At 40.6% G+C, this 23,904-nt stretch overlaps 1 protein-coding gene across 1 annotated transcript in view; it reads left to right on the top strand.

Annotated features, from left to right (window-relative positions):
• The first annotated feature begins 414 nt into the window (after window positions 1-414).
• SUCLA2 (succinate-CoA ligase ADP-forming subunit beta) overlaps window positions 415-23,904 on the top strand; it is an 86,215-nt gene continuing 62,725 nt past the window's right edge. The window contains exons 1-2 of the mRNA XM_010592615.3: window positions 415-545; window positions 11,940-12,120. Of these exons, the coding sequence (XP_010590917.1) occupies window positions 456-545; window positions 11,940-12,120 (271 nt within the window). The 5' untranslated portion in view covers window positions 415-455. The remainder of the gene's footprint in view (window positions 546-11,939; window positions 12,121-23,904) is intronic.

Raw genomic sequence — 23,904 nt, 5'->3', positions numbered from 1 at the left:
AGTCATGACTGGTAACCACGGCAGGCCGTCTCCTTGCACTGCTCTAGTCGAAAGGATTAACACTCTGTTTGGCCCAATGCTTACATTCCGTAATTAGCTCCTGGATGACTGAGGATCAGAGAAGTTAAGATCACACGGGTGGCAGCGCTGTCGTCTTTCTATTACACTTCGCTAGGAGGTGTTCAAGTTGCTTTCTGTCCCCAGGTCGGATACTGAGGCTGCGGTGCCCAGTTACAAAGGTCAAAGTTTATTCTGAGCCAGCCAAGCCCAGTTTCGCGGCCCGGGGACAACGCCGGCCTTTGCCCTGGAGTCCGGCAGCGACCCAATTAACCAAAGGCCCCGCCCCGGATGGGATGGGCCAGGGGCGGGGCGCGCGTCGGGAGCTGCAGGGCCGCCGGCCGTCCCGCATCTCTGCGCATGCGTGCGGTGCGGAGGGGACGGGGTAGGACGCAGAAATGGCGGCCTGCGTCTTCTACAGCCGGCAGTGGGCTGTCGCCGCCCTTAGGAGCTCTGGGCCCCGGACGGCGCTGCGGGCAGCCGCCCAGGTATTGCGGCCCAGCCCGCTCCCTCCTTGAGAGTCGGCAGAAGAAAGGGCTAAGTGGGAGAGCTGGTGCTTGTGGGCGAGGTGTGAGGGGACCCGAGCCCCTGTTCGCGGTTACTTCTCTTGCGGTGACATTTCCCGGGTGCCCAGCCGGGCCTGCGGCCGACTTGCCCTGAGTCCTGGCCACCAGAAACGGGCGGGCCCGTGTTTGCGCCGCTCCTCCGCGCTCCCCGTCCGCCGGCAGCCCCTGCGATCCGCCCGCGGCTCCCCGCTCAGTTTCCGAGCGGGCGGCGGGGAGCCGGGTGCGGTCTAGGGGAGCTTTGGGGACGGGGCAGTTTCTGCCGCCATTCCCGCGTCCAGCACCTTGGGCCGAGCCTTTCGTGGTCCTTCTTTGAGGGGGAAATGCCCTTCACGTGTACGTTGGTGTCTCGGGAACTGTCATAGCTGAAAGTGTGTTGGGACCAGCAGTGCTTGCTGACTGACTTGCCTTTTCTCGGGCCAGGCAGGGAAATTGTTCCCCCGCCTCCAAATAATCGTGAACTGCTCTGTTTTTTTAAGAATGGTAATATGATGCTTTCCGGCGTACTAAGTGGGGAAGTAAGAAAATAATCTTTCGGACCGACCGTGGGAGAATAACCACAGGTTTTGCTTTTTTGTTGTTGCTCGGCGCTTTACGGTAATCCCGTTTAGATTTTTCAGCAACACGCTAAGGGAGTCAATAACATTCTCATCATTGATGAAGAAACTGGCTCAGAGACCGAGTAATTTGGGCTAGGTCACGAAAGGTCAAACCTGAGGTTTAATTCCGGAACCATCTGGCTCCAGTGCCGGTGTCTGCACTACAGCTTCTTCAGTAACGTACAAATTGGCCTGTTCTTCCCAACGTTGGAACCAAGAAACTTGTGGAAGGGCATCAGAAGTAAATCCCAGAGTTTTAGGTTATGTTCTGAAGCAGCTTCCCCGACGTGCCATGTATGAATTGATTCAGACCTTTTTTTCCTTGTTTTCAGCCTAGATGTAATGAGTTTGCTTCTAATATGACAAGAATTTTTTTTTTTTTTTTTTGCCTTGAACTTCCTTCTTATGAGTTTTAAAGGGTGCCTCCTTTTCAAAAGGGAGGGTTTGGTGAGCAGATCGGTTTTCATCAAAATCTTTATTCTTTTGGAGATGGTTAAAATCCTTTGTTTTTCTATCCGGAAATGCTTAATGTATTGAATTTGCCTTTATAAAAGCTTCTCTCCCATTAAGTAACACAGCTTTAGAGTTTGGAAGCACTTTCCAATCTCTATGGCGCCCTGTTGGCACAGTGGTTAAGAGCTCTGCTACTAACCAAAAGGTCAGCAGTTCGAATCCACCAGTTGCTCCTTGGGAACCCTATGGACCAGTTACTACTCTGCCCTATAGGGTCGCTGTTGTTGTTAAGTGCCGTCCAGTTGGTTCTGACTCATAGCGACCCTATGCACAACAGAACGAAACACTGCCAGGTCCTGCACCATCCTTACAATCGTTGTTCTGCTTGAGCTCATTGTTGCAGCCACTGTGTCAATCCACCTCGTTGAGGGTCTTCCTCTTTTCTGCTGACCCTATACTCTGCCAAGCATGATGTCCTTCTCCAGGGACTAATCCCTCCTGACAACATGTCCAAAGTCTGTAAGACGCAGTCTCGTCATCCTTGCCTCTAAAGAGCATTCTGAACACACTTCTTCCAAGACAGATTTGTTTGTTCTTTTGGCAGTCCATGGTGTATTCAATATCCTTTGCCAATACCACAATTCAAAGGCGTCAACTCTTCTTCGGTCTTCCTTATTCATTGTCCAGCTTTCACATGCATATGATGTGATTGAAAATACCATGGCTTGGGTCAGGCGCCCCTTAGTGTTCAAGGTGACATCTTTGCTCTTCAACACTTTGAAGAGGTCCTTTGCAGCAGATTTGCCCAATGCAATGTGTCTTTTGATTTCTTGACTGTTGCTTCCATGGCTGTTGATTGTGGATCCAAGTAAAATGAAATCCTCGACAACTTCAGTCTTTTCTCCACTTACAATAAGGTTGCTCATTGGTCCAGTTGTGAGGATTTTTGTTTTCTTTGTGTTGAGGTGTAATCCATACTGAAGGCTATGGTCTTTGATCTTCATTAGTAAGTGCTTCAAGTCCTCCTCAGTTTCAGCAAGCAAGGTTGTGTCATCTGCATAACGCAGGTTGTTAATGAGTCTTCCTCCAATCCTGATGCCCCGTTCTTCATATAGTCCAGCTTCTGGGATTATTTGCACAGCATACAGATTAAATAGGTATGGTGAAAGAATACAACCCTGACGCACCCTTTCCTGACTTTAAACCAATCAGTATGCCCTTGTTCTGTCTGAACAACTGGCTCTTGATCTTTGTAAAGGTTCCTCATGAGCACAATTAAGTGTTCTGGAATTACCGTTCTTCGCATAGTTTGTTTTGATCCACACAGCCGAATGCCTTTGCATAGTCCATAAGACACAGGTAAACAGCTAAACATCCTTCTGGCATTCTCTGATTTCAGCCAGGATCCATCTGACATCAGCAATGATATCCTTGGTTCCACATGCTCTTCTGAAACCGGCCTGAATTTCTGGCAGTTCGCTGTCAATATACTGCTGCAGCTGTATATTGATCTTCAGCAAAATTTTGCTTGCATGTGATATTAATGATATTGTTCTATAATTTCCACATTTGGTTGGATCACCTTTCTTGGGAATAGGCATAAATATGAATCTCTTCCAGTCAGTTGGCCAGGAAGCTGTCTTCCATATTTCTTGGCATAGACAAGTGAGCACCTCCAGCGCTGCATCTGTTTGTTGAAACATCTCAACTGATATTCCATCAATTTCTGGAGGCTTGTTTTTCGCCAATGCCTTCAGAGCAGCTTGGACTTCTTGCTTCAGTACCATCGGTTCCTGATCATATGCCACCTCTTGAAATGGTTGAATATCAACTAATTCTTTTTGGTATAATGACTCTGTATACTCCTTCCATCTTCTTTTGATGCTTCCTGCGTTGTTTAATATTTTCCCCATAGAATCCTTCACTATTGCAACTCCAGGCTTTCATTTTTTCTTCAGTTCTTTCAGCTTGAGAATCGTCAAGCATGTTCTTCCCTTTTGGTTTTCCATCTCCAGACAGGAAAGAAAGAAAAGACCAAGATGGATGTCAGAGGGGACTCTGAAACTTGCTCTTGAGCATCGAGCAGCTAAAGCAAAAGGAAGAATTGATGAAGTAAAAAAACTGAACAGAAGATTTCAAAGGGCCTCTCGAGAAGACAAAGTAAAGTATTATGATGACATGTGCAAAGAGCTGGAGATGGAAAATAGGGTTGCTATGAGTTGGAATCGACTTCTCCATCACGGGTTTGGAGTTTTCTGATTTCTTGCTTTTGTAGGTGAGGACACAGCAGAGTCTTAGGAAATTTCATGGTCACCAGTTGAGTTGAGCATATTCTTTTCAACATTTAGTTTAGCTCTTCGACCCTCTTCCAGTTTCTCTATATCTTGGATCCTTGGTGGCAAATTGGTTAAGAGCTCAGGGTGCTAACCAAAAGGTGGGCAGTTCAAATCGACCACCAGTTCCTTGCAAACCCTAGGGGCAGTTCTACTCTGTCCTGTAGGGTTGCTGTGAGTCGAAATTGACTCCCCAGTGCACAACAACTTCCTCCAGTGTATCTTTGATGAAAATAGGTCTGGTTACAAGCAGATTGAATAAAGGGGTTGTTATTTTTTTCTCGTTGTGGATCATAATCCCAGTAGCTACATTTTTCTACTTTTGAATAAGTATTTAAAGTAGGTGATTGGTTGGTGGCGGTGTGGAGATTTAGCCAGCAATAGGTGGCCTTTGGGCAGTGGGAATCTTCTGTGATAATATCAAGAAAGATAAATATTTTAACTGCGGGAACCCTGTGATTGTTCAGAAATCAGTATTACCAGCATAGTTCAAAGTTTTCAAGTCAAGACTTCTGGTGGTATAAGGAAAGGATTATCAGAATACTTCGGGTGTTAAAACGTCTCTAAATTGTCATCAAAGCTATGCGCAATACCTTCTGAGTCCAAAAAAAAAAAAAAAAAAAAAGCCCTTCACCATCGAGTCGGTTCTGACTTATAGTGACTTCTGAGTACTAATTCTTTATAAATACAAGTTTTGAAAGTAACTGTAAAAATCTTAGAGTTTTGTGTCATGATTATTTACCCTCCACTTTTTTTGGTAAAAATTTCGAGCAGAATTGTTGGCAATAGCACACCTAACACCTGTATTGCCTTCGCCAAAGTTTGTTAACAAGTTGCTACATTTACTTTATTTTTAAAAAGTTTTGTGTGTGTGTGCTAGTGCGTTCATGAACACGTGTGTGAGCGTGTGTGTATGTGTACAAAATCACACACATTCATTTATTTTTGCGAAACCATTTGAGAGTAAGTTGCTGGTATTGTGACACTTTACACCAAGATATTTCATTTTGTATCTCTGTACAACAAGGACATTCTCCTAAATAGTCACAAAACAATTATCATGCTTAGGAAATTTAACGTCGATGTAATACTAATATCTAATATAGGTTAGATTCACATTTTCCCAGTTGTCCTAAAACTATCCGTTAGAGCTGTTAGACTTTTTTTTTTTAAATGTCCAACATCAGGACTCTGGTATCTTTTCTGATTCATCCAGCTAAGCAGATGCCACCTAGTATGTGATTGTAAGATTGCTCTTATATGTATCTTAGTTGTTTATTTACATATCTATGAATTCTGTGGCCAGGACCAAGTCTGTCTAAATCTTTTTTTGTCCCCAGCACCTAGCACAGTGTCCGTCACATATGCACTCATAAAATATGTGAATAACTATTTTTGCCAGACTTGTGCTAGATACTTCATACCTCACTTACTTATGATTTTGAGGTATAATTTATATACAATAAAGTGTACTCAAGTGGATACTTGATTAATTTTCATATGTATTCACTGCGTAGCTGCCATCCAGATCAAGATATAGAACATTTCAGCTCTCAGAAGGCTCCCTGTGCTTCTCCCTGTCAATACTTCTCCACAGGAGGTTACCACTAATTCTTACTTCTGTCACCATAGGCTAATTTTGACTATTTTGAAATACATAAAAAGGGATTCTATATTATGTACTCCTGTGTCTGGCTTCTTTTGCTCGATGTTACATTTTTGATTCATCTCTTGTGTGTTGCAGTAGTTCTTTTATTATTGTTCTGTTGTTAGCTGCTGTTGAGTTGAATCTCAACTCATGGTGACCCCTGTGCACAACAGAATGAAATGCTGCCCAGCTCTGAGCCATCCCATGATTGCTTGGGGATTGGACTGATGTGATCCAAATATTTTTCATTGGCTGATTTTCAGAAATAGATTGCTAGGCCTTTCTTCTCAGTCCATCTTAGTATGGGGGCTCTGCTGAAACCTGTTCAGCATCATAGCAGCATGCAAACCTCCACTGACAGGTGGTGCCTGCACTTGAGGTGCATTGGCAGGAATCAAGCACGAGTCGCAAGAATCAAACCCAGGTCTCCGGCATGGCTAGTGAGAATTCTACCGCTGAATGACTGATGCCCCTGGGTAGTGCACACAGTTAACTCACTTAGCTGCTAACCGAAAGCTTAGAGGCTCAAGTCCACCCAGAGGTGCCTTGGAAGAAAGGTCTGATGATCTGCTTCCGAAAGATCAGCCATTGAAAACCCTGTGGAGCACAGTTCTACTCTTACACACAGGAGGTCACCGTGAGTTGGAGTTGACTACATGGCAGCTGGTACTGGGCTTTTATATCTCTCTCCCATGCTCTGTCAACTAGTCATTTTATACAGGCTGCCAATAGGAAAGGGGCATGACTGGGCAAGGAGGCTCCAATGAATGGATTCAGCCGAATGCTGTCAGGAACAAACACCCCTTTGTGCCAGAAGCTGGCAAGCACTCCACAGTGTCCACTACTGATGCAGGGGTTTTGAATCCAATGTATGGAAGTGTGCTGGTAACAAACGATTCAGTTATCACATATTTTGTGCTAGGCAATTTGCTAGGTGCTGGAGGAATGATAGAAGGAAATTAGGGAGGCTTTTTGGTTTGGTGGAAAAGAGGGGATTGGTTTTGGCCCTGCTGAATTTGACATTGAGGTAGAAACGTCCCGTAGGCATTGGAGATATGGTAACCTGAACTCATTGCCATCGAGTTGATTCCAACTCATTGCAACCATATGGGACAGGGTGGAACTGCTCCAAAAGGGTTTCCAAGGCATAATCTTAATGGAAGCATACTGCCGCAGCTTTCTCCTGCAGAGTGGCTGGTGGGCTGGAACTGCTGACCTTTCCGTTTGCAGCTGAGTGTTTAACCACTGCACCACCAGGGCTCCTGTGGAGATAGGGTAGTAAAGCTCAAACGAAAGATAAGGACAAGAGATGATGAAAAAGTAGTTAAAAACTATAATAATAATGTTTGATATTTAGCTATTAGCTTAGCCTTTAGTTTTATGTTGTAATTCAGGTACTCTGTTGTATTTTGATGATTCAATATAACAGTTTTGTTACAGTTATGAAGAGCCACATTGTTGTCGTTGTTAGGTGCCGTTGAGTCGGTTCCGACTCAGAGCAACCCTGTGCACAACAGAACGAAACTCTGCCTGGTCCTGTGCCATCCTTACAATCGTTGTTATGCTTGAGCTCATTGTTGCAGCCACTGTGTCAATCCACCTCGTTGAGGGTCTTCCTCTTTTCTGCTGACCTTGTACCCTGCCAAGCATGACGTCCTTCTCCAGGGACTGATCCCTCCTGACAACATGTCCAAAGTATGTAAGATGCAGTATCGCCATCCTTGCTTCTAAGGAGCATTCTGGTTGTACTCCTTCCAAGACAGATTTGTTTGTTCTTTTGGCAGTCCATGGTATATTCAGTATTCTTCTCCAACACCACAATTCAAAGGCGTCAGTTCTTCAGTCTTCCTTATTCATTGTCCAGCTTTCACATGCATTTGTTGCAATTGAAAATACCATGGCTTGGGTCAGGCGCCCCTTAGTGTTCAAGGTGACATCTTTGCTCTTCAACACTTTAAAGAGGTCCTTTGCCGCAGATTTACCCAATGCAATGCGTCTTTTGATTTCTTGACTGCTGCTTCCGTGGTTGTTGATTGCGGATCCAAGTAAAATGAAATCCTCGACAACTTCAATCTTTTTTCCATTTATCATGAGGTTGCTCATTGGTCCAGTTGTGAGGGTTTTTGTTTTCTTTATGTTGAGGTGCAATCCATACTGAAGGCTGTGGTCTTTGATCTTCATCGGTAGATGCTTCAAGTCCTCTTCACTTTGAGCAGGCAAGGTTGTGTCATCTGCATAACGCAGGTTGTTAATGAGTCTTCCTCCAATCCTGATGTCCCGTTCTTCATATAGTCCAGCTTCTTGTATTATTTGCTTAGCATACAGATTGAATAGGTATGGTGAAAGAATACAACCCTGACGCATACCTTTCCTGACTTTAAACCAATCAGTATCCCCTTGTTCTGTCCGAACAACTGCCTCTTGATCTATGTAAAGGTTCCTCATGAGCACAATTAAGTGTTCTGGAATTCCCATTCTTCACAATGTTATCCATAATTTGTTGTGATCCACACAGTCGAGTGCCTTTGCATAGTCAATAAAACACAGGTAAAGGTTTTTAAACATCCTTCTGGCATTCTCTGCTTTCAGCCAGGATCCATCTGACATCAGCAATGATATCCCTGGTTCCACGTCCTCTTCTGAAACCAGCCTGAATTTCTGGCAGTTCGCTGTCAACATACTGCTACAGCTATTTTTGAAGGATCTTCAGCAAAATTTTGCTTGCGTGTGATATTAATGATAATGTTCTATAATTTCCACTTTTGGTTGGATCACCTTTCTTGGGAATAGGCATAAATATGAATCTCTTCCAGTCAGTTGGCCAGGAAGCTGTCTTCCATATTTCTTGGCATAGACAACTGAGCACCTCCAGTGCTGCATCTGTTTGTTGAAACATCTCAATTGATATTCCATCAATTCCTGGAGGCTTGTTTTTCACCAATGCCTTCAGAGCAGCTTGGACTTTTTTGTTCAGTACCATCGGTTCCTGATCATATGCCACCTCTTGAAATGGTTGAACATCAAATAATTCTTTTTGGTATTATGACTCTGTGTGTTCCTTCCATCTTCTTTTGATGCTTCCTGCGTCGTTTATTTTCGCCATAGAATCCTTCACTATTGCAACTTGAGGCTTGCATTTTTTCTCAGTTCTTTCAGCTTGAGAAACGCCGAGCGTGTTCTTCCCTTTTGGTTTTCCATCTCCAGCTCTTTGCACATGTCATTATAATACTTTGTCTTCTTGAGACGCCCTTTGAAATCTTCTGTTCAGTTCTTTTACTTCATCAATTCTTCCTTTTGCTTTGGCTGCTCGATGTTTGAGAGCAAGTTTCAGAGTCCCCTCTGACATCCATCTTGGTTTTTTCTTTCTTTCTTGTTTTTTCAGTGACCTCTTGCTTCATGGATGATGTCCTTGATGTCATTCCACAACTCGTCTTGTCTTCGGTCCCTGGTGTTCAATGTATCAAATCTGTTCTTCAGATGGTCTCTAAATTCAGGTGGGATATACTCAAAGTCATATTTTGGCTCTCGTGGACTTCCTCTGATTTTCTTCAGTTTCAGCTTGAACTTGCATATGAGCAATTGATGGTCAGTTCCACAGTCGGCCCCTGGCCTTGTCCTGACTGATGGTATTGAGCTTTTCCATTGTCTCTTTCCACGGATGTAGTCAATTTGATTTCTGTGTGTTCCATCTGGTAAGGTCCATGTGTATAGTTCCCGTTTATGTTGGTGAAAGAAGGTATTTGCAATGAAGAAGTTGTTGGTCTTGAAAAATTCTATCATTCGATCTCCAGCATTGTTTCTATCACAGCAAAACGCAATTCACCACAGTACGACAAACTGACAGACACGTGGGGGAAGAGCCACATAAAACCCACTGCCATCGAGTTGATTCTGACTCATAGCGACCCTATAGGACAGAGTAGAACTTGCCCCATAGGTTTTCCAAGGAGCGCCTGGCAGATTCAAACTGCCAACCTCTTGGTTAGCAGCCATAGCACTTAACCACTACGCCACCAGGGTTTCCATTTGCTCTATATAAACTAAGTTTTTTTTTTTTTTAAATCTTTAGGTGAAAGTTTACAGCTGAAGTTAGTTTCTCATACAGAAATGTATACACACACTGCTATGAAACCCTGGTTGCTAGCCCTATAACGTGGCTGCACATTCCTCTTTTCCACCCCGGATTTCCTGTGTCCATTTAACCAGCTTCTATCCCTTTCTGCCTTCTCATCTTGCCGCCGGATAGAAGCTGCCCATTTAGTCTCGTATATCTACTTGAATTAAGAATTACAGTCTTCATGAATATCATTTTATATCTTAGAGCCCAGTCTGATTGTCTGAAGAGTTGGCTTTGGGAATGGCTCCTGTTCTGGGTTAACAGACAGTCCAGGGACCATATCTTCTGGGGATCCTCTGGTCTCAGACCATTAAGTCTGGTCTTTTACTACAATTTGAGTTGTGCATCCCACCTTTCTCCTGCTCTGTCAGGGACTGTCTGTTGTCTTTCCTGTCAGGACAGTCATTGGTGGTAGCCAGGCACCATCTAGTTCTTCTGGTCTCAGGCTGATGGACTCTCTGGTTTATGTGGCCCTTTCTGCCTTTTGGGCTCTTATTTTCCTTGTGTCCTTGGTGTTCTTCATTCTCCTTTGCTCCAGGTGGGTTGGGACCAATCAATCAGTGCATCTTAGATGGCTACTTACTAGCTTTTAAGACCACAGATGCCACTCACCAAAGTGGTATGCAGAACATCTCAGTAAACTTTGTTATGCCAGTTGACCTAGATGTCCCCTGAAACCATGGCCCCCAAATCTCTGCCCCTACTATACTGTACCTCGAAGTGTTTGGTTGTGTTCAGGAAACTTCTTAGGTTTTGGTTTAGTGCAGTGGTGCTGACTTCCCCGGTATTGTGTATTATCCTTCCCTTTACCTAAGGTAATTCTTATTTACTATCTAGTTAGTGAACTCCTCCCTCCTACCCTCCCCACTCTTGTAACCATCCAAGAATGTTTTCTTTTGTGTTTAAACCTTTTCTTGAGTTCTTATAGTAGTGGTCTCATACAATATTTGTCCTTTTGTGGCTAATTTCACTCAGCATAATGCCTTTCAGATTCATCTGTGTTATGAGATGTTTCATGGATTCGTCATTTGTTCTGTATTGTTGTGTAGTATTTCATTGTGTATATGAACTATAATGGAAACCTGGTGACTCAAAGCACTGGGGTTATGCACTATAATTTGTTTATCCATTCATCTGTTGATGGGCATCTAGGTTATTTCCGTCTTTTTGGTATTGTGAACGGTGCTGCAGTAAACATGGGTGTGCATATGGCTATTCGTGTGACGGCTCTTATTTCTTCAGGATATATTCCAAGGAGTGGGATTGCTGGATCTTATGGTATTTCTATTTCTACCTTTTTAGGAAGCACGAAATCTATTTCCAAAGAGGTTGTACCATTTTACGTTCTCACCAGCAGTGCAAAAGTGTTCCAGTCTCTCTACAACCTCTCCAACATTTATTATTTTATGTTTTTTGGATTAACGCTAGCCTTCTTGGGGTGAGATGGTATCTCATTGTAGTTTTGATTTGCATTTCTCTATTGGCTAATGATATTGATCATTTCCTCATGTATCCGTTAGCCTTCTGCATGTCTTCTTTGGTAAAGTGCCCGTTCATAGCCTTTGCCCATTTTTTAATTGGGTTATTTGTCTTTTTGTTGTTGAGGCTTTGCAGTATCTTGTAGATTTTAAAGATTAGACCCTGATTGGATATGTCGTAGCCAAAATTTTTTTCCCAGTCTGTAGGTTGTCTTTTTACTCTTTTGGTAAAGTCTTTTGATGAGCATAATTATTTGCTTTTTAGGAGCTCCCCGTTATCTAGTTTCTCTTCTGGTGTTTGTGTATTGTAAGTTATGTTTTGTATTCTGTTTATGCCATGTTTTAGGGCTCCTAGCAGTGTCCCTATTTTTTCTTCCATGATCTTTTTCGTTGTAGATTTTATGGTTAGGTCTTTGATCCATCTTGAGTTAGTTTTTGTGCATGGTGTGAGGTATGGATTTTGTTTCATTTTTTTGCAGATGGCTATCCAGTTCTCAATTCTATTCCATTGGTCTGTGTATCTGTTGTTGTACCAGTACCAGGCTGTTTTGACTACTGTGGTGATATAATAAGGTTCTAAAATCAGGTAGTGTGAGGTCTCCTACTTTTAAACAAAGTATTTTGAGAAGATGCTTTTAACAAGATTAACTGCCAAATCACTGTCATATAAACATGTCCTCAATTTCCCCAGGTTCTGGGAAGTTCTGGATTGTTTAACAACCTTGGGCTCCAAGTTCAGCAGCAGCAGCAAAGGAATCTTGCACTACATGAATACCTGAGCATGGAATTGTTGCAGGAAGCTGGTATCTCCATTCCCAAAGGACACGTGGCAAAGTCACCAGATGAAGCTTTTGCAATTGCAAAAAAATTAGGTACTAAATTAAGAAAAACTTTTGCTACCTTGACATGGAAACTTTGATAAGATATGAACTTTACTTTTCATTTAATGACAATTTTTAGCTTTTATTTTTTTAAAAATAAGTTTTATTAACTAAAAAGAGTAGGTAGAACTTTGTGACTGTTGAAATTCTGAAATTGTTGTGAGACAGTGATTAGTTAAAAGTCATTTATATTGGCACTAGGAAGCCAAAGTCAGGTTTTTTGTTGAAGTATATAGTTATGGGAAAGAAAATTCTATTTACTACTTTGTAGCTGAAAATGATGGCGACTGTGGTGACTATTTAGGGAAACGACTAAGGGAAATCTTAGCTGTTAAATGACAATGCTTAGCTACTAACCGAAAGGTCGGCGTTTCAAACATACCAGCAGTTCTGCGAGAGAAAGATGGGTCAGTCAGCTTCCGTAAAGATTTACAGCCTTGGAAACCCTATGGGGCAGTTCTACTCCATCCTATAGGGTCGCTTGAGTCGGAATAGACTCCATGGCAATGGATTCGGTTTGGTTTTTTATGATGCAAAAAATATGGGACCAAAAGGAATAGAAAAAAAAATCGAATTTTAGAATGTAAGCTCCATGAAAGCGGGTTTTCTTTGTCTTATTTTGTTCACTGATATATCCCAAAGTCCTAGAAGAGTGCCTGACAGTTAAGTGGTTGACAAATAGTAATATTTTTTAAATGAATTAAGTAGTTGTCCATGTTTATTAGTAGATTCATTTATTGATAACAGATACTTTAATATCACGTTCATTTGCATTATATTAATAGCTTAATTTAAAAAATCAGTTCTTTAAGAAATATGCTTCAGTTCACATTTTTTAAGAATTTAGTAGAAGATAGTACTGAGGTAATGTAATAGCTTAATTATACACTTCATTTTCTTTTAGCAGTATTTTAAATCCAGTCAGTTTTTGCATAATTAATTAAATTAGCAGTTCATTTTTCTTTTATGTACATTTGATTAATATTTTAAATGTACTTTAATGATAATTTTGTTATTAGTTTTTCAAAAAAGATGAAGCAGTTTAAAAGATATTTAAATATTTTAAATTTTCATCTTAGTTTGTATTTGTTTCTAGAATGAGTTTTTCTTTCAAAAGTGAAGGCATGTACAAGTTCAGAAAACTGTTATGTATTATTATCTATGCTTTGGAATGAGATGACCATGATTTCCTTGACTAGAATGTGATTTTTTTCATTTGCAGTTATTTTTCTGTTAATCAAGAAAAGCATTCTTCTTATTCAGAAGACAGTTTGTTTATCTAGGAAGTATATTCTTGGCAAAAAACACTGCAAAGTGTGATTGTAGTATGGGAGTGGGATCAGAGACTAGTGAGGACCTTTAAACCTAGAGGAACAGAAATGCTACTTTTAAAAAGATTTGTTTAGTAATAACCGTGAAGATATTGGGAGTTCCTGGGTATTGCAGATAGTTCCTGTGGCTACTAACCAAAAGGTTGGAAGTTTGAGTCTACCCAGAGGTTCCTTGGAGGAGAGACTGGGCAGTCTGCTTCTGGAAAAAAAAAAAAAACTCTGGTGCACAGTTCTACTCTGACACACGTGAAATTGCCATGAGTTGGAATCAACTTGATAGCAATTGGTTGGTCTGATATGAAGATTTGGAGTACAATTTTATACTTTGCAGTGAGTCATCATTAATGTCATAAGTTATTATGAAATTTAAGGTGCGCTGTGAGGTACCTTAGAAATATACGTGGTTTTATCCATCTAGCTATTTACATTGCTGATTTTTGGTTACCTCAGGGTGATTTAGGATTTTTGAGTTACTACAAAATTCACAAAATACTAATTTCTATTTATTAAAAAGAACTCTTATCTAGGGGTATGTTCACCAACTGATATATTAGGGCATGAATGTGTTACAGGTGTAACAAACCACTAATACCCCTCAGCCCTGGGATAACAAGAGAGGCTGAGGTAGCATGGAGCCTGGGGCCACTGAGCCCTACAGCTGGTTGACTCACCTCTGAAATAACCCTGAGTATTTTTCCCAGTATTCCATACAGAATTAATCATTTTCTATGTGTGTTATGATGTGAAAAAGTTGGGAAGCACCATTCTGGAGGCAAATTTTGCCTGTTATGAATATTTAAGGTTAGAAATGGAGGCATAGTTAGAAAAAAATAGATTTCTAATATTTTTAAAGACATGTAAAACATATGAGAGCGCACAAAAAGCTGGTTGGTGAGCTTGATGATCACTGGGAAGATTCTATAATGATTTATGAAAGAGATGGTTGGTAAGCACAGAGAAGTGAAGTAGTTACATTTTGAGGTCAGTTCTGAGAGCACGTTACTATCTCTTTCTTACAGTACTTGATCAGGGAAATATGATTTCAGTAAGGAATTTGGTAGAATTTCTTGTAATTTTTGTAGAAACGTAGTGTGGATTCTAGTATAATTAAGGTAGAATCTTTGGTTGGATAAATATATACAAATGGTGCTGATTAACGAATGTCAGCCCGGAGAGAGATTTCTACATGGAGTACAATGGAACTTTGTTGTGGCATTTCTTCTTTCCAACGTTTTATTAATTAAATGACTGTATAGGAAATAAAAAAATGCTTAAAACATTTGTGAATGACTAAAGCTTAGAGGGGTAGTGAATATATTTTAAATACTAACTTGGGATCGAAAAAGATTTTGTCTAACTAGAACAAAGGGCCAACTCTGATGAGATTATAAGCCCTATTTTTTTTTTATGAGGGCAGGCCAGCTCTCCTTTGCTCATTGTTATATGTACAGCTCCTGCACAGTATCTGGCATATAGCAGTATCTGTTGAATGAATTAATGAAATTAGCAAAATATTTGTTTCAACCAGTTGTCCTCAGGCGTATCTTCCAGTCTTTCTCCTCCTCTTGATAGTTGATGTGAGAGCATGTTATTATTACTATTTTTTTCATTATTATTGTATTTCTCTTGGGTTGTGAAGGGCTATTTTAGAAAGAACTTTTGAAGACATATCATCTCTGCCCTTAAGGAGTTTATATTCCTAAAGAAAGAAGATTGACACTTTTGGGGAAAGAGCCTCAGTCTTGTAAAATGTTTTTAAAAAATAGAGCTTCGGAGGCAGGGCCAAGATAGCGGAATAGACAGACACTTCCAGTGAGCCCTTTTACAACAAAAAACTGAAAAAACAAGTAAAATGAGTATAATTATGACAAATAGGAGCCCTGAACATCAAAGGCAAGGTTCGAAAATGAACTGAGGGGCGGGGGAGGAAGAGACAGTTCAGAAGTGGAGAGGAATTACCAGACCTGAATTGCTGGGAGCCTTCAGGCACCATTGCCAGGAGTGGCTGAGGTGGGCTGGTACTAGCGTTCGGCCGCAGTTTACTCAGGGAGAAGCAACCAGCCACACAGCCTACTCGCACCCCTGGACCCAGAGAAGAAGAACACTCTTGGCAAAAGCTAAATACTTGCGTATATTTAGTACACCACCCTCCCCCAAGCCGGCTTCAGTGGCTGTTGATTTCCCTGGGCTTGAGATAGGCCCTGTTGAGCACCTAGAACCATCCTCCAGGCCCTGGAGAAGGAATAAATTCACGACTGGGGGACAAGATAATTTGCGAGGTCAACTAACCGGTAGAGCTCAGGACAGAAGCAGCTCCTGTCCAGGCATAAATGTTCTGTGCACTTTGAGTACCTTTTCATTCTACGTGAACCTCTGTGGGCCTATTTCAGGAGAATAGGCCCTTGCTGGCAGACTACAACCGTTTCAGCTGTGTGGTGGAGAGGTGGGTGTTTGATGTTTGACATTGCTTTGCCTATTAAACAGGGTCCTGACCTACCCAAATCAGGAGCATAAGGACTGGTGACTCCATTCAGGTCACCCAGCCACCTGCGATGGGTGCAGCGATAACTGGTACCTCCAAGTCTCTACAGCCCGAAACACTGGGTGCCCTTGGTCCCTCTGCAGAACCCACCCATCTGTACGCTCTAGGGAACAGGGACATGCTTTCCTCAGAGACACTTGGGGGATGATTCTCAAGCCGCTGCCATGTTCAAAGTGTGACCCCCCTGCTGCAACCAGATACTGGTACCTACACCAATCACCCTTCCCCTCTAAGACCGTAGGACAGAGCCTATACCACACACTTGATAGTCAGCTACCTAGACACCTGAGCTGACTTCATACAAGACAAGTGAATGGCCTTCTAGACTGATATACCTGATAACAGCTCTAGCCCTCTGGAGACAGGATGTCAGAACTCCAAAGGCTAAAATAGTCAAGCTAGCTCACTCAAGCAACCCATTTGGGCATATCAAAATAAAACAAAGCAAGAAGTTAAGATACAGTAAGCAAACATAAACTAATACAATAACTTATAGATGCCTTGGAGACAACAGTCAATATCAAGTCACATAAAGAAATAGACCGTGGCTGTCTCAGCAAGCTGTCAAAGAATCCAGGGATCTTCCAGATGGGAGTGCATTCCTGGAATTACCAGAGGTAAAATACAGAAGATTAATGTACAGAACTCTTGAAGATATCAGGAAGGAAATCAGAAAATACGCAGAAAAAGCCAAGGAACACACACATAAAGCAGTTGAGAAATTAAAAAGGTTGTTAAGGAACATAATGAAAAATTTAATAGCCTGGAAAAATCCATAGACAGCAATCAGAAAATCAGAAGATTAACAATAAAATTACAGAATTAGACAACCCATTAGAAAGTGATAGGAGCAGAATTGAGCAAGTAGAAGGCAGAATTTGAGAACTTGAAGATAAAGCACTTGGCACCAAAATATTTGAAGAAAAATCAGATAAAAGAATTTAAAAAAGTGAAGAAACCTTAAGAATCATGTGGGACTCTATCAAGAGAAATAACTTGAGTGATTGGAATACCAGAACAGAGAAGGATAACAGAAAATACAGAGAAATGTTCAAGATTTGTTGGCAGAAAACTTCCCTGAAATCGTGAAAGATGAGAAGATATCTATCCAAGATGCTCACAGAACTCCACATAAGGTAGATTTTAAAAGAAGGTCACCAAGACATATCATAATCAAACTTGCCAAAACCAAAGATAAAAAGGATTTTAAGAGTAGCTAGGAATAAACGAAAAGTCACCTACAAAGGAGAGTCAATAAGAATAAGCTTGGACTACTCGGCAGAAACCATACAGGCAAGAAGGCAATGGGATGACTTATATGAAAAATTGAAGGAAAAAGATTGCCAGCGAAGAATCATATATCCAGCAAACTGTCTCTTAAAAATAGAGGTGAAATTAGGACATTTCCAGATAAACAGAAGTTTAGGGAATTCGTAAAAACCAAACCAAAACTACAAGAAATACTAAAGGGAGTTCTCTGGTTAGAAAATCAATACTATCAGGTATCGACCCAAGACTAGAACACTGGGAAGAGCAATCATATGTCAACCCAGACAGGGAAATAAAAAAAACCAAATCAACATTAAAAACACACACACACACAAAACAGGGTAATAACAGCGATGTTGTATAAAAGAAGACAACATTAAAACAATAAAGAGGGACTAAGAAATGTAATCACAGATATTCCATATGGAGAGGAAGATAGGGCAATACAAAGAAATAAAAGTTCGGTTTAAATTTAGTAAAATAGGGGTAATCAGGCAACCACAAAGGAGAGAAACTATCCTACTCATCAAAATAAAATACAAGAAAAAAAGAGACTCAGCAGAAACAAAATCAACAACAACGAATATGAGGAAAGGACAATATATAAAGAAAATCTACTCAGCACATAAAATTAAGTGGGAAAAAGAAACTGTCAACAACACACAAAAAAAGACATTAAAATGATAGCACTAAATTCATACCTATCCATAATTACGCTGAATGTGAAAGGACTAAATGCACCAATAAAGAGGCAGAGAGTGGCAGAATGGATTAAAAAACATGACCTGTCTATATGCTGCCTACAAGAGACACACCTAAGACTTGGAGACATAAACAAACTAAAACTCAAAGGTTGGAAAAAAATATATCAAGCAAACAACAATCAAAAAGAGGAGGGGTGGCAATATTAATTTCTGACAAAATAGACTTTAAAGTTAAACCCACCATAAAGGATAAGGAAGGACGCTATATAATTATTAAAGGGACAATATACCCAGAAGGCATAACCGTATTAAATATTTATGCTCCCACTGACAGGGCTGCAAGATACATTAAACAAACTCTGTTAGCATTGAAAAGTGAGATAGATAGCTCCACAACAATAGTAGGAGACTTCAACACACCACTTTCGGTGAAGGACAGGAGACCCAGAAAGAAGCTCAATAAAGACACGGAAGATATAAATGCCACAGTCAACCAACTTGACCTGATTGACATATACAGAACACTCCACCCAACAGCAACCAAGTATACTTTCTTTTCTAGTGCATATAGAACATTCCCTAGAATAGACCACGTATTAGGTAATGAAGCAAGCCTTAGCAGAATCCAAAACATTGAAATACTACAAAGCATCTTCTCTGACCATAAGGCCATAAAAGTGGAAATCAATAACAGAAAAAGTAGAGATAAGAAATTAAACACTTGGAAACTGAACAATACCCTACTCAAAAAAGATTGGATTATAGAAGACATTAAGGATGGAATAAAGAAATTCATAGAATCCAATGAGAATGAAAACATTTCCTATCAGAACCTTTGGGACACAGCAAAAGCACTGCTCAGAGGCCAATTTCTATTAATAAATGCACACATCCAAAAAGAAGAAAGGGCCAAAATCAAAGAATTATCCCTACAAGTTGAACAAACAGAAAGAGAACAACAAAAGAAACCCTTAGGCACCAGAAGAAAGCAAATAATAAAAATTAGAGCAGAACTAAATGAAATAGAAAACAAAAAAACAATTGAAAGAATTAACAAGACCAAAAGCTGGTTTTTTGAAAAAGATCAACAAAATTGATAAACCATTGGCCAAACTGACAAAAGAAAAAGAGGAGAGGAAGCAAATAACCCAAATAAGAAATGAGAGGGGCGATATTACAACAGACCCAACTAAAATTAAAAGAATCATATCAGATTACTACAAAAAATTGTATTCTAACAAATTTGAAAACCTAGAAGAAATGGACGAATTCCTAGAAACACACTGCCTACTTTAACAAAAACAGAGGTATAACAACGAAGTAGACCTATAACAAAAGAAAAGGTTGAAAAGGTAATCAGTCTTTTGGCCCAGACGGATTCACTGCAGAGTTCTACCAACCTTTCAGAGAAGAGTTAACACCACTACTACTAAAGGTACTTCAGAGCATAGACAAGGACAGAATACTACCAAACTCATTCTATGAAGCCACCATACCCCTGATACCAAAACCAGGTAAAGACACCACAAAAAAGGAAAATTACAGACCTATATCCCTCATGAACTTAGATGCAGAAATTCTCAACAAAATTCTAGCCAACAGAATTCAACAACATATCAAAAAAAATTCACCATGACCAAGTGGGATTCATACATTAATGTAGTCCATCACATAAATAAAACAAAAGACAAGAATCACATGGTTTTTTCAATAGATGCAGAAAAGGCATTTGACAAAGTTCAACACTCATTCATGATAAAAACTCTTGGCAAAATAGGAATAGAAGGAAGGTTCCTCAGCATAATAAAGGGCATTTATACAAAGCCAACAGCCAACATCATCCTACATGGAGAGCCTGAAAGCATTCCCCTCGAGATTGGGAACCAGACAAGGATGCCCTTTATCACCACTCTTATTCAATATTGTGCTGGAGGTCCTAGCCAGAGCAATTAGGCTAGATAAAGAAATAAAGGGCATCCAGATTAGCAAAGAAGAAGTGAAATTATCTCTATTTGCAGACGACATGATCTTATACACAGGAAACCCTAAGGAATCCTCAAGAAAACTACTGAAACTAAGAAGAGTTCAGCAGACTATCAGGATACAAGATAAACATACAAAAATCAGTTGGATTCCTCTACACCAACAAAAAGAACATCAAAGAGGAAATCACCAAATCAATACCATTTATAGTAGCCCGCAAGAAGAGAAAATAGGAATAAATGTTAACAGAGATGTAAAAGACTTATACAAAGAAAACTACAATACATTTCTGTGAGAAACCAAAAGAGACCTACATAAGTAGAAAAACATACGTTGCTTGTGGATAGGAAGACTTAACATTGTAAAAATGTCTATTCTACCAAAAGTGATCTATAGATTTAATGCACTTCTGATCCAGATTCCAACGACATTCTTTAATGAGATGAAGAAACAAATCACCAACTTCATGTGGAAGGACAAGAGACCCTGGATAAGTAAAGCATTACTGAAGAAGAAGAACAAAGAGGGAGGGCTCACTCTACCTGATTTTAGAACCTGTTATACCGCCATGGTAGTCAAAACAGCCTGGTACTGATACAACATATGCATAGACCAATGGAACAGAATTGAGAATCCAGACATAAATCCGTCCACATTTGAGCAGTTCATATTTGACAAATGCCCCAAATCAGTTAAATAAAGACAATCTTTTTAACAAATGGTGCTGGTATAACAGGATATCCATCTTCAAAAAAATGAAACAAGACCCATACCTCACACCACGCACAAAAAGGAACTGAAATTGGATCAAAGATGTAAATATAAAATCTAAAACTATAAAGATCATGGAAGAAAAAATAGGGACAACTTTAGGAGCCCTAACACGCGGCAGAAACAGTATACAAAGCATCACTAACAATGCAGAAGAAAAACTATGTAACTGGGAGCTCCTAAAAATCAAATACCTCTATGCTCATCCAAAGAGCTCACCAAAAGAGCAAAAAGATTACCTACAGACTGGGAAAAATTTTTTAGCCAAGACATTTCCGATCAGCATCTGATCTCTAAAATCTACATGATACTACAAAAATTCCACTACGAAAAGACAACCCAATTAAAAAATGACCAAAGGATATGAACAGGTACTTCATGAAAGAAGACATTCTGGTAGCTAACAGATACATGAAGAAATGCTCAGGATCATTAGCCATTAGAGAAATGCAAATCAAAACTACAATGAGATTCCATCTCACTTCAACAAGGCTGGCATTAATCCAGAAATCACAAAATAATAAATGTTGGAGAGGTTGTGGAGAGACTGGAACACTTATACACTTCTGCTGGGAATATAAAATGGTATAACCACCTTGGAAATCAATTTGGCACTTCCTAAAAAGTTAGAAATAGAACTACCATACAATCCAGCAATCCCATTTCTTGGAATATATCCTAGAGACATAAGAGCCTTTACATGAACAGATGTATGCACACCCATGCTCACTGCAGCACAGTTTACAATAGCAAAAAGATGGAAGCAACCAAGGTACCCATCAATGGATAAATGAATAATAAATTATGGTATGTTCACACAATGGAATACTACCCATCAATAAAGAACAGTGATGAATCTGTGAAACATTTCATAACATGGAAGAATCTGGAAGGCATTATGCTGAGTGAAATTAGTCAGTTGCAAAAGAACAAATATTGTTTAAGACCGCTGTTATAAGAACTAGAGATAGAATTTAAACAGAAGAAAATATTCTTTGATGATTATGGTGGCGGGGGGAAGAGGGATATTGACTAATTAGATAATGGATAAGAACTACTTTAGGTGAAGGGAAAGACAACACACAATATAGGGGAGGTCAACACAACTGGACTAAACCAAAAGCAAAGAAGTTTCCTGAATAAACTGAATGCTTTGAAGGCCAGTAGAGCAGGGGCAGGGGTCTGGGGACCATGGTTTCAGGGGATATCTAAGTGAATTGTCATAATAAAATGTATTAAGAAAACATTCTGCATCCTACTTTGGAGAGCAGTGTCTGAGGTCTTAAACTCTAGCAAGCGGCCATCTAAGATGCATCAATGAGTCTCAACCCACCTGGAGCAAAGGAGAATGAAGAACACCAAGGACACAAGGTAATCATGAGCACAAGAAACAGAAAGGGCCACATAAACTAGAGACTACATCAACCTGAGACCGGAAGAACTAGATGGTACCTGGCTACAAGGGATGACTGCCCTGACAGAACACAACAGAGACCCCCTGAGGGAGCAGGGGAACAGTGGGATGCAGACCCCAAATTCTCATAAGAAGACCAGACTTAATGGTCTGACTGAGACTGGAGGGACCCTGGTGTTCATGGCCCTCAGACCTTCTCTTAGCCCAAGACAGGATCCATTCCCAAAGCCAACTCTTCAGACAGGGATTGGACTGGACAATGGGATAGAAAAGGATGCTGGTGAGGAGTGAGCTTCTTGTATCAAGCAGGTAATTGAGACTATGTTGGCCTCTTCTGTCTGGAGGGGAGATGGGAGGGCGGAGGGGGTTGGAAGCTGACTAATGGACACGAAAGAGAGATTGGAGGGAAGGAGCGGGTTGTCTCATTGAGGGGAGAGCAATTAGGAGTATATAGCAAGGTGTATATAAATTTTTGTGTGAGAGTTTTGACTTGATTTGTAAACTTTCACTTGAAGCACAATAAAAATTAAAAAAAATAAAAAATGGAGCTTCCTTGGTTTCACTTAATAGCCCCATATAATAAATTCCTAAGGAACCCTGGTAGCATGATAATTAAGTGAGTGGCTGCTAACTGAAAGTTTAGCAGTTTGAACCTACCCCACAGCTCCACAACAGAGAGACCTGGTGACCTGCTCCCATAAAGATTACAGCCTAGTGAACACTGTGGGAAAATTCTCTTGTCTCATGGGGTCGCTATTAGTAGACGTTGACTTGACGGCACCTAATAACAGCAATGTTAAGTTCTCAGTTTAAGGAATAGGACTATTAACTTTAGCCCAGTGTCATGGTGTTGAATTGTATCCCCCCAAAAATATGTGTCAACTTGGTTAGGCCACGATTCCCAGTATTGTATGGTTGTCTACCATTTTGTCATCTGATGTGATTTCCCTATGTGTTATAAATTGTATCACTGTGATATTATGAGATGGATTAGTGGCAGTTATATTGATGAGATATAGAAGATTAGATAGTGTCTTAAGCCACTCTCTTTTGAGATATGAAAGAGAGAAGCCAGCAGAGAGATATGGGGACCTCATACCACCAAGGAAGCAGTACTGGGAACAGAACGTGTCCTTTGGACCTGAGGTTCCTGCACTGAGATGCTCCCAGACCAAGAGAAGACTGATGACAAAGAACTTCCTCTAGAGCCGACAGAGAGTAGTCTTCCCCTGGAGCTGGTGCCCTTAATCTAACTTCTCCCCTACTAGACTGTGGGAGAATAAACTTCTCTGTGTTAAAGCCATCCACTTGTGGTATTTCTGCTACAGCAGCAGTAGATGACTGAGATACCTAGTAAAGCACTGGTTTAACTGTTGGCTATTTTTATACTACATTTGGAGTCTATGGATTATAGTTATCTTCTTTGAAGTAAATGAATTATTTCTAAAATACTGGCAAATGAATTTCAGGTTGGAGTGGCAGACTCAGATTTTTTTTAAATTTATATTGCCCTTTAAGTTTATAAATCAAGTCAGTCTCTCACAAAAACTTATGTACACCTTGCTCCATACTCCCAGTTGCTCTCCCCATAATGAGACAGCCCGCTCCATCCCTCCACTCTCTCTTTTCATGTCCATTTCGCCAGCTTCTGACCCCCTTCTACCCTCTCATCTTCGCTCCGGGGAGGAGATGCCAACATAGTCTCAAGTGTCCACCTGATCCAAGAAGCTCACTCTTCACCAGCGTCCCTCTCCAACCCAT

The sequence above is a fragment of the Loxodonta africana genome, chromosome 17 (assembly GCF_030014295.1).
Source record: "Loxodonta africana isolate mLoxAfr1 chromosome 17, mLoxAfr1.hap2, whole genome shotgun sequence".
Classification (NCBI taxonomy): Eukaryota; Metazoa; Chordata; class Mammalia; order Proboscidea; family Elephantidae; genus Loxodonta; species Loxodonta africana.
This window is presented reverse-complemented; position numbering and strand designations above follow the sequence as displayed.